Source organism: Hyperoodon ampullatus (assembly GCF_949752795.1).
Source record: "Hyperoodon ampullatus genome assembly, chromosome: 2".
Classification (NCBI taxonomy): Eukaryota; Metazoa; Chordata; class Mammalia; order Artiodactyla; family Ziphiidae; genus Hyperoodon; species Hyperoodon ampullatus.
Window position 1 is genome coordinate 33206794 of NC_136915.1, and position 10938 is coordinate 33217731.

Sequence of the window (10938 nt, forward strand, 5' to 3'; positions counted from 1 at the left end):
CAGGCTCCCCTTGGCCTGGCGGGGGCCCCAGACCAGAGAGACTCCCGGGCCCCCCGGTTCCTGCTGGCCCCTTGATGGCCAGCAGGGGGAGCGCACTCCCAGGTACCACCTGCTGAGCTTGGTTAGTTACACGCCATGAAGTGGCTGGATGGAAAGAGGAAGGAAAAGGAGCCTAGGAACCCAAGAGTCTTAGACCAACATCCTGGAGTTCTAGGGCATTGCCCTCCTTGGTGCAGACCCCGAGGTGCAGACATTAATGCCCCTCATGCCAAGGCACAGGCTAGGAAGCAGACAAGGGGCATCTCTGCTTGTGTCTAGAAGTGTGCAAAGATGGCTGGGAGCAGCAGGAGAAAATACTGGCTTAGCCTGGTGGACGTCTGACTGGGATGCGGTACAGAATGGAGGGGTCTGCCCAGCCTCCATCATGACCTGGGAGGAACTAACCAAACCTTGCATGGGAGAAAAGGAGAAATAATCATAACAGAAAGTTTTAGGATTGGGGGAAGTATGTTTAGACTTGTCCTTCTCCAGGCTTGGTAGATTGTTTCCATAGATGGCCTCAAACTCTCTCCCATCCTGCTTGCTCTTTGGCAATGTGACTTGGACACTTCTCGCATCCAGAGGTGGAGCTGAATCTGAGTTGACCCAGCGTCTTGCTTTGACTTGCTTTGACTAATAGAATGCTGTAGAAGTGATGCTGTGTGATTTCTAAGCTTAAGCCTTAAGAGGCCTTGCAGCTTCCATTTTTGCCCTCTTGAGAGCCGGCTACTAGGTAAAGGAGTCTGGAAAGGCCACATGGAGAGGCAGAGAGGCCCTGGAGGATAAGAAGCCAGTGGAGGACGGTGGTTTCCCAGGCAACTGTCAGCATCAATTGCCAGACATATGAGTGAGTCATCTTACTGTTCCAGCCCCAGCCCAGCTCCTAGTGGGGTGCAGCAGGAAAAGTGACCTCCACCAACAGCACATAAAGTAGCAAAACCTCCCAGCTGAGCCCAGCCAACCCAAAGAATCATGAAAAATGATACGTTTTTATCGTTTTAAGCATTACATTTTGGGGTGGCTTGTTACACAGCAATAAATAATGAAACTCTAGGAAGGGGTCTATTATTCTCAGGTGCCTCATGGAGGAGGAGGAGGAGGAGGTCATCAGGGAGAATGTATAGAGTTATTTGGATGGCAGTGAGCACCTGACCCAAAGGTGAACCATCCCCATGCTGTGCAGTGACCGACCTTTGACCTGGGTAGTAGCCTGGGTTGAAAAGATGACCTGGGCCAACCAGATTCCTCTTTCTCAGGAATTTAGAATTGGGAAACAGGGGCTGGATAGTCAACTGTAAGAACAGAAGCCAAGGATGCTGCGAAATACAGCTGGCTTCCAAGAGGCCTGGATGGGCCTTAGCCAGCTGCAGTTACATGCAACATAAATCTAAGAGGGAGCAGAAACTCTGTGAGCAGAATGAGCCCATCAGCATGAAGATGGAAAAGGGTTTCTGCAGAGGGCAGCAGAGACCCCATGAAAGAGAAACTGTGCTGCCCTGAGAGGGAGCTGCTTCTGGTCCTGATAGTTTCCCAAGTCCTAGCTGAAGCCTGGCTATAATGCCCATCTCTAAATTTCCATGAGATTCTCCACATTGCTTCAACAAATGCCCCTCAGAAAGGTGGTGGCTATTGGATTTGCTTGACTAGCAACTTTTCCCACCCTCTCCTCCTAGTAACAGGCCCTGCCTCCCTGGTCACAGGAATAGGCATGCGATGCTGCCCAGTCATATAACCCTATTTCCCTGGACACAGTACAGTGATTGAGCCACAATGGGGATGCGACCTCAGCTGCGCCGGACTCTTGTACAGGGATGCTGGGAGACTTTGGCTCTGTCTTCTCTGGGGTTATTAATCAGGCACAATGTGAGCTGAGACCCATCTTTCCCTGTGGCGGGAGAAGCCCATCTGAAGAGGACTCAGGATCCCCGCATCTGAACTGCTCCCCCTGTGGGCTGGTCTTCAGCAAGACCAGGGGTGGAAGCCACCTCCTCCATGAAGCCTCCCTTCATCCTTTACCTGTCCCCCTCCCCTTCTCCTCCCCTACCTCCTGCCCCCTCCAGGCAAGACCCTCCCCTCCTCTGATGCCCAGAGCTCAAGCTTTGTTACCTCCCTTTTCACATCTTGATTTGGATTCCCTCCCATGGATGAGAAAGCACTATAAGCAGTGGCCTTGAAGTTAGGACACCTGAGTTCAGGTCCCAGCATTACCATCCATTCTCTAAGCCTTCATTTCCTGTCTTTTTTTTTTTTTTTTTTTTTAAACAGAGACTTAAATGTGTGTTCAGCTCAGCTGACAGGGAATCACATGGGAAGCTCTTTGGTTACTGTGATGGACTGTGTACACATGAGGGGCCAATTGTTTGAGGTCTGGGAGGGCTTCACAGAGGAGGAGATCATTGAGACAGGGGCACGGGTGGCCCAGGGAGGAGCAATGGCTTGCGCACAGGCACAGAGGCCTAAGAGATCCCTTAGGGAAACAGAGGGCAATTCAGGGTGACTCAAGTGCAGGAGGGGGAGATGGGGCTTAGAGCAGACTTCTGAGGTGAGCAGGGGACAGATCATGCAGGGCTGTGAGGGACTTCGAAGGAGCTTATGATACTGAGGGAAGAAGGGGGGCATTGGAGAGTTGACATGGTCAGATTGCTGCTTTAGGAAGATCACTCTGGTTCCTTAGGGGCAGATGGTCCAGAGGGCAAACTTGAAAGCAGAAGCTGGACTGACCTGTGACCTCAAGACAGGCAGGAACTAGACTCCCTTTCCCCTCAGTGTGGTTTCAGCTGCAAGTAGCAGCCCCCCCACCACCAGTTCTCAGGCTTCTGAGTCACCTCCTTAGGTTCATGGTTGCCCTGAGGCCAGGTCAGCCTCATTCCTCTGTCCTAATTGCTTCCTGTCAAGGGAGCTGGCCCCCTCCAAGCGTCCTTGAGAAAACCCTTGCAAAAGTAATTGAGCGTTTCAGGAGGAAGCAGGCACCTCCAGCTGCCACTGCACCTGCCACCCCCCCGACCCTGCCCTGCCCCGGACTCCCTGCAGAGAACAGCTCTTCTCTGGCTTTAGGGGGGGCGTTCTGAGAAAAACACTTCACCACCAATTCCCATCCCCACCCCACTACATTTGGGTCAGTGTAGGGTGTCTCAGGGCTCTGGACTCCTGAGGATGGTGGAACAGTGTCTGCACTACACAACACCCTTGACCAGGAGGGCAGGTAGAGGCTGAGATCCAGGCTGGCTGCCACTTGACAAGCTGTGCATCGTGGCATGACAAGGCTGTATTTGTTCAGAAAAGGGGTATATTTTTCTCATTAGCCCAAAGGTGCCATCCATTGGCCGAGCTGAATGCTTATGGGACTGTTACACTCAAAGGGGCACCTTTTCCTAATTCGTGCAAAGAGCCCCAGATGGACTACTTGTAATCCTGGCTCTCAGCCTTTCTCCCTGCTGCCCACTACCAACTCATCTGGGCTCTCACAATGCCTTCCACTGGACACAAGGAGAAACTGAGTCCAAGGTCTCCTGCCACTAGCTCCCTTATGGGGGAACTGCTCTGCCCACAGACCCCGCAAATCAGTTCTGGTCTGGCGATGAATGGACCGTGGCCTCCCACCAAAAGCTAATCAGATTCTTTCTCTTGAGAACTGGATGAAGAGACACAGAAGGGAATTGTCAGTCGCTGGTGAGTCTGGATACAGAGTTGGAGATGCAGCCACTTTGTGTTGGGAAACCATGGATGTCTGAAGAGAAATTAAAGAAGAGAGCACAGGGCTTTCCCTGGTGGCGCAGTGGTTGAGAGTCCGCCTGCCGATGCAGGGGACACGGGTTCGTGCCCCGGTCTGGGAAGATCCCACATGTCGCGGAGTGGCTGGGCCCGTGAGCTATGGCCGCTGAGCCTGCGCGTCCGGAGCCTGTGCTCCGCAATGGGAGAGGCCGCAACAGTGAGAGGCCCGCGTACCGCAAAAAAAAAAAAAAAAAAAGAGAGCACAGATGTGAATGTTGCCAAAGGGATGAGAACCCGCAGGCCCAGAGAGGACAGAGGCCCCATTGACAGTTCCAGTTCTCCTGAGGCCCAGACATTCTTGAATTTCCATCTTTAGGGTCCCTTGTAATCTGCTCACCCCTTTCTTTGAACTAGCTCGTGTGGGTCTCTGTTCCACGTAACCTAGAACAAGGACCTCAGCCCCAAGGAGGATGCTGAGGTTCCCCCACTGTGTGAGCTTCCTCAGGCCTCTTCTCCCCCTTTCCCCTCACCCCAGCCCTATCTCAGCTTAGGGAAGAGAAGGAGCCCTTGGTACGGTCACATCTTTTATTCACTGTCAGTGGAAAAAAAAAAATACACCACACAGCACAGGGTCAAACACTGAGGACATTCACTGCAGGCACAGCCTGGAGCAGCACATCTGAAGGGGACAGGGGGCCACGCTGGAGAATGAGTTGGGAGGCCACCCAGCCCCCCACCCCCCACCCCACCCTCCACTTTTCTCCAGGCCTCCACCCTCCTGCAGCCTCCACCAAAGCAGGAAGGGCCATACACCCTGGAGGTCCAGTCCTGCCCCCAACACTCTGGCAAAGGTAAAAGAAAACGTTGAAAAGTTCAGAAAAAAAAATTCCATATTTTTCTGAGACTTTTCAATTGCATATTTGAATTGTTTTTTTTTCAAAACTGATGAATAAAATATGTAAGAAATGTATTCATGCCCCCACAGTGATCTCTAAAGTCAGCACAAAGCCTCACCCAGGGTGGATCTTCAGGAAATATTTGTTGCTTTAGTAAATTCTTGTGTAAAAATATTTAGTGTCAGCTTTCTACCCTGCCCAGCTTCTTCTCTTCTTCTCTCTCTTTCCCTTCTCTCCCCTCTCCTCCTTCTCTCTCTTTGCAGCAGGATGAATTTCTACCTCTGGGGACTCTGCCATTATCAGGAAAAGATTCAGTGCCTTTGCTTATGGGCTTCCTTCTTCTTAACTTTTGATTTAAACCTAAGTCATATAATCTTGAGTACAGCTCAAAAGACTAGAGTGGCCATCTGAAGTTGCCCTTGGTGGTGACTTTTAGAGATAAGAAATAAGGGCCCCCCTTCAATTAGCCCAAAAGGATGAATGGAGACAGAATACAGTAACAAGGCAGATTTGGGGACCTTGTAATTCACAGAGTTGCTGCAAGAAGATACAGAACTTCAAAAGAGAGTTTGGATATTTCAGCATTTTAACTGTGTATATTTTTGTGTCTAGGCGTGTCATACTTCAGTCTCTGCTAACCCTGTGCTCTGTGGCAAGTCCCTCTTAGCTGGGGCAGGGATGGGAGGCCTGCCTCTCTTCTCAAGGCAGGGCCGGTGCTCTACCACAGGAATTCCCAAGCACACAGTCCCTGGGGACATCCAGGAGCAAGTGGGAGCAAGATCTGGCCCGCCTGTGGCTCTTCCCATCAGCAAGATGGTGGTCCCAGTTCCCAGCCTGGCATTATGTGTTCACACTGCTGGGATGTCTGAGAATCTTTGGCCTGACCATCAAACATCACCCATGGGTATATGTCCAGAAGCTTGGAGTGATCAAACATGCCTTCATGGGTAGGACTTGCCCACCATCTAGGAAAAAACAGAACAGTTCTCTCAGGGAGGAAGATAATAAAGACAGTGAAAGATGCTTCCCGGGTCGAGTCAGAGGCCTCCTAGGAGAGCATTGACCTGTTAGCAGAGCTGCCCAGAAATAGAAAATAAGATGCTTGAAAATGTGGGGACTTCAATCAAGCTCCTATTTCTTTATGGAAGACCACAGCCTCAGAAACTTCTTAGCAGGAAGCTTGTAGAAGACCAAAACCAACTTAGCTTGTCCTACAGTCAACCTCTGTACAACTCAGAGTCAGAGGAATGAGCAGGGAAGACGCTCTGAAGGGAGGAAACCCTTGTAGAGCCCTGGGTTCAAGTCTTGGCACTGTGCCACCTCCTGACTGTGCTCTAGCACAAGGAACTCTACTCTGTGCCTCAGCTTCCACATCTGGAGAAATGGAATGAAAAATCCTATTTCCCTAGGCTGTGAGGATAGAATGAGAGGGGTCAATGCAAGCCATGAAGTTCTGTGTGACTGTGAGTTAGGTTAGAGTCAACGTTGGGGGGATAGGAACCCCACTTTATAAAAGCCTTCCACTGGAAGTCTCAGCTGAGCTGGGCTGTTGAGTCCCTATGTATCTCTGGTGTTGACTGACAGCACAAGACACACTTAATGGCCAGCTCCTGAGAGCAATGAAACATTCCTTGAGACATTACTGGATAAAAACTTGCTAGTTACTGCCCAAGGATGTGAATTCCCCAGTCTTACCATGTGGCTGGTCATTGGCAGGATAAAAAGAGGGTGGCAACCCAGCGGACTTGCCACCCCTAAGGGCAGCAAGAAGGAAAGTCTAATAGAATTTGAGACCACAGGTCAGCATCCCCAAGAGTTTCCACCTGCAGAGAGGGAGGACAGGTGAGCACTCAGAAGTAAGAGGTATGCTGCATCTCTTTCCTGAAGATACAATCCCGCACCCCCCAACCCAGCAATCATTCCCTGCTCCCACCCTGGGCTGACAGCACCTGTGTACTAGACTATTTTCACCAGCAGTTCAAGAGAAAATCCACTGTCACTGCACATTGAAGCTAATTTCTGATTACAAGCACAGGAGAAAGTAAAGTGAAAGACTTGATGAAGAAGCAAGATTAATTTTCTGGCAGTCAAAGCATGCAGCTGTATAGCTCATGGATCCAAAATTGGAAAGCAGACATTGGGAAAGCAAAGCCAGTGCACTTGGAAGATGATGAATTACCTGGTGGACTTAGGATTTGGGGTTAGAAAAAGCCTTTCAATGGAGCATGCCCAGCACATTTTTAGGCATTTGGTCCATAAATGCAGCCTGGCAGCCAAAACAGCGGCCGGCTGGTCCTCTTCTTCTAGCTCCGTCTGCTTCTGTAGCAGTGAAAGAATAAGCCCATCCTTAAACTACACCAAATCCAGATGTGGGAACTACACTTGTCTCACTCTTGGCAAACACTGTGTTCTCTGTTTCTGAAGTCAGCACCTAATCAGAATAAATGCACAGCAGAGACTTGCTCACTGAATTGAAAAAGATCATTAAAAAGGAAGCAGCAGAAACTGCTGACTGTGACAGCTCAGGACTTAGCCTGATAAGAAAAACTGTCATCTGGTAAGTTGGGTGATATTTTCTCTTTTTTCTCAGTTCTTTTTTCCCCCTGAAAATTAGCATTTTCTGTATTCATTTAGTCATTTTACAAGAAACCAAGTAATATAAAGTATGTTTTAGTATCCTCAACTAATAAAATGATTTTAGCTCTTTTAAAGGGTACTAAAAATATAAGTATTACATAAATTTCAATTTTTCTTAAAATTCCCCCTGACATGGTTCCTAGACTTCCAAACACTTTTCATTTCATCCTTCTGCAGCTCTGTGTGGAGCTGAGCAGAAAGATTTAATAGTTCCTCTCAAACTAACCAGCCTCACCGCACCCTCTGCTCACCTGTGCTCAACATCCCTGTCTGAGACCCTGACCACTAACTACCCTACGAGCTGCCGGAGGGCACAGAATGAGTCTTGTAAACTACCATAGCCTCAGCACCTAGAGGTGCCTGGCACTGAACAGGTGCTCAATAAATGTTAGCTGAAGAAAGGACTGAATGAACACTCCAAAGGCTGGGGCCAGTGGGGCCAGGTAGAGTCATGGGGGCAGGACACAGACCACCTTTAAGGGATCTGGGTCCTCAGCAAAGGACAGACCCAATTTGGCCCTTTAACCGGGGTCTGTGGGACCACATCCTATAAAGCACAATCCCAGGAAGAACAGAATTTCAAAGAAGAACCCAGCCCCCCTCCTTCACCCTGCACCTTGATGCAAAAACCAACTCCCCTATGCCCAGTGGATGTTGATTCTGGGCCAAGACTGGGGCTGGGGCTAGACCATAGGATACCTGAGGATCTGTCTCTATTCCAGAGTTAGGTGGTCCCTCAAGGATCTCGGTTGAGGGGAGCAAGGACTTGGGCAGAGGGGTAGGTGGGCCAGAGAGTGAGGCTGGAGTCCCCCTCCCCCTGGGGAAGGGCCAGCCAGAGGTCACTGGGTTGGGAGGTAGCCACGCCCCTCCTGGCCAGGGGCCCTGCCCCTCACCAGCCTCTACTTCTGCATGTCACACTGCAGCAGCAGCACAATAGACGGGTCACTCTTGGCCGCCTCCTTGAACTCCTCCAGTGTAATCTGGTCGTCCTTATCCTGGTCCATCTTCTTGAAGATCTTGTCCACACGCTGCTGGGGCGTGAGCCCATCCTGGTTCATGCGCATCATGATCACAGTGCCCACCATCTTGTAGATAGCCTGGTGGGGCAAGGAGGGAGGTGTGAACACTCACAATGGGAAGGGAGGATTGGGGGTGAACGAAAGGGCCTGGGGGTGGGCATGGAGAACACTGGGAGATGTGAGGATACTGGAAGGTGACAAATGGTCATTAAGACTGGATATTTGGGGCTTCCCTGGTGGCGCAGTGGTTGAGAATCTGCCTGCCAATGCAGGGGACACGGGTTCGAGTCCTGGTCTGGGAGGATCCCACATGCCACGGAGCAACTAGGCCCGTGAGCCACAACTACTGAGCTTGCGCGTCTGGAGCCTGTGCTCTGCAACAAGAGAGGCCGCGATAGTGAGAGGCCCGCGCACCGCGATGAAGAGTGGCCCCCGCTTGCCACAACTAGAGAAAGCCCTCGCACAGAAACGAAGACCCAACACAGCCAAACATAAATAAATAAATAAATAAATTTATTAAAAAAAAAAAAAAAAAAAAGACTGGGTACTTAATGAGCATCTCACATCAAACATGTCTACTACCCAACTCTTCACCTCCAACCTGCTCAGGCCCCAGCATGCCCTGTCTCGGTGAACAGCAAATTCATTCTTCTAGATGTTCAGACCAAAAACCTTGATGCCATTCTTGACTCTCCTTTTCTCACACCCATATCCAATCTTTCAGCAAATCTTGTCAGCCTTAATTTTGTAGTAGGTCCAATAACCAGCCACTGCCTACTACCTCCACTGCTCCATGGTTGTTGCCTCCAACCCCTCCTGACCAGACTGCTGTGGAAGTCTCCAAGCTGGTCTCCCTAATTCTGCTGCCCTCCCACCCCCTATTCCACACAGAGAAGAGAGACAGCCCTTAAGGGCCTCCCATCTCACTCAGAAGAAAGCCAAGTCTCTAGCCCAGACTATGATGCTAAGAGATGGACTCCTGGCTACCTATCTGACCCTCTTCCTACCATTCTCCCCTTGCTGACTTCTCTCCCACCACCCTGGCCTCCTGGCCACTCCTTGAACACTGAAAACACAGTCTAACCTCAGGGTCTTTGCACTTATTGTTCCCCATGCACAGATCACTCTTCCCCCAGACACCTAACCTACGTGGTGAGCTCCCTCACCTTATCCAGGTCGCTGCTCACCTTTCACCTCACACAAAATTGCTTTTCCTCCATCGCTCTCTCCCCTCACTTTGCTTTGCTTACCTTCTTCATAACACTTACTGCCTGACACAGCCTAAGTTTTGTTGCTGTTAAATTTTCTCACTAGAAGGAATGTCTCATGAAACCAAGAACTTTTTTTTTTTTTTGCGGTTCGCGGGCCTCTCAGTGTTGTGGCCTCTCCCGTTGCGGAGCACAGGCTCCAGACGCGCAGGCTCAGCGGCCATGGCTCACAGGCCTAGCCGCTCCGTGGCATGTGGGATCTTCCCAGACCGGGGCACGAAGCGGACTCTCAACCACTGCGCCACCAGGGAAGCCCAAACCAAGAACTTTGAACAGTGCCTGGCACGTGGCAGGCACTCAGTATACATTTGTTGAAATAATAATGAGTTAACTTAGACTCTGGAGTCAGACTCCTTCGACTGGAATCATGAACCGCCACTTGATTCATCTCCTCATCCGTAAAATGGGATTTCTAACAGTACCTACCCCCTGGAGTTGTTGGGTAAAGCACTATAGCACAAGACCTGTCCCACAGTGAGCACCCAACCAATGCTACCCACTGGATCCTGGGAGGAGGGAGGAGGGAGGAGGGGAGTGGTGGGGTGTCCCGAGTCCTGGGTGGAAGGTGGCTGGAGAGGGCGGTGCCAGAGAAGGGCCCCGCAGCAAAGACAGGCGTGTCACCCTAGCACACCCCGGTCTCTGGGATCCGCCCCAGCGCACCTCGATGATCTCCAGCATCTCGAGGCGCGTGATACGCCCGTCGCCGTCCAGGTCGTACATCTCAAAGGCCCAGTTGAGTTTCTGCTCGAAGCTGCCGCGGGAGGTGACCGAAAGGGCGCAGATGAACTCCCGGAAGTCGATGGTGCCGTCGCCGTTCTTGTCGAAGGTGCGGAAAGCGTGCTGCGCAAACTTGGAGGCGTCGCCGTAGGGGAAGAACTGAGGCGGGGACACTGGAATTGCGCACCGCAACAGCCTGGCGCTCCCTGTCCGCCCCCGCCCCGCAGAGTGCCTGGCCCCGCCCCCGCCCTCCGGCCCGCCCCCCGGAGTGCCTGGCCCCGCCTACCTTGATGTAGAGCTGCTGGAACTCCTCCAGGTTGAGGATGCCGCTGGGGCAGTCCTTCAGGAAGCCCTTGTACCACTGCTTCAGCTCCTGCTCACTGAACGCGGTGTTTTGAACCAGGTCGTCCAGCACCTCTGGGGCCAGCTTGCTGTTGGTCTTCCCCATGGCAGGGCCTGAGGGGACAGGGAGCTCCCTCAGTTTGGTCCAGGGCAAGGCCCTCACCTCAGCAGCCTTCCCCCAGGTCTCTGTAGGACAAGGCTCCCTTTCTCCACCACAGCGCCCTCCCATAACAAACTCCACATCCCCACAGCCAGGACCCCTCCTTCCATAGCAGGGTGGGTCCCCCTCCCCTCACCACCACCCTGGAC

General features: G+C 51.6%; 1 protein-coding gene across 2 annotated transcripts; it reads right to left on the reverse strand.

Moving 5' to 3' along the window:
- Window positions 1–8182: 8182 nt before the first annotated feature.
- Window positions 8183–10735, reverse strand: HPCAL4 (hippocalcin like 4; the record flags this gene model as incomplete). Of its 2 annotated transcripts, XM_079696908.1 has the most annotated exons (3): window positions 8183–8380; window positions 10231–10446; window positions 10574–10735. In XM_079696908.1, 3 exons carry the CDS (start codon window positions 10733–10735, stop codon window positions 8183–8185), a joined length of 576 nt encoding a protein of 191 aa, XP_079553034.1. The 2 variants fall into 2 exon arrangements, with proteins under 2 accessions (XP_079553034.1, XP_079553035.1); XM_079696909.1 differs by lacking the exon at window positions 10231–10446.
- Window positions 10736–10938: the final 203 nt, after the last annotated feature.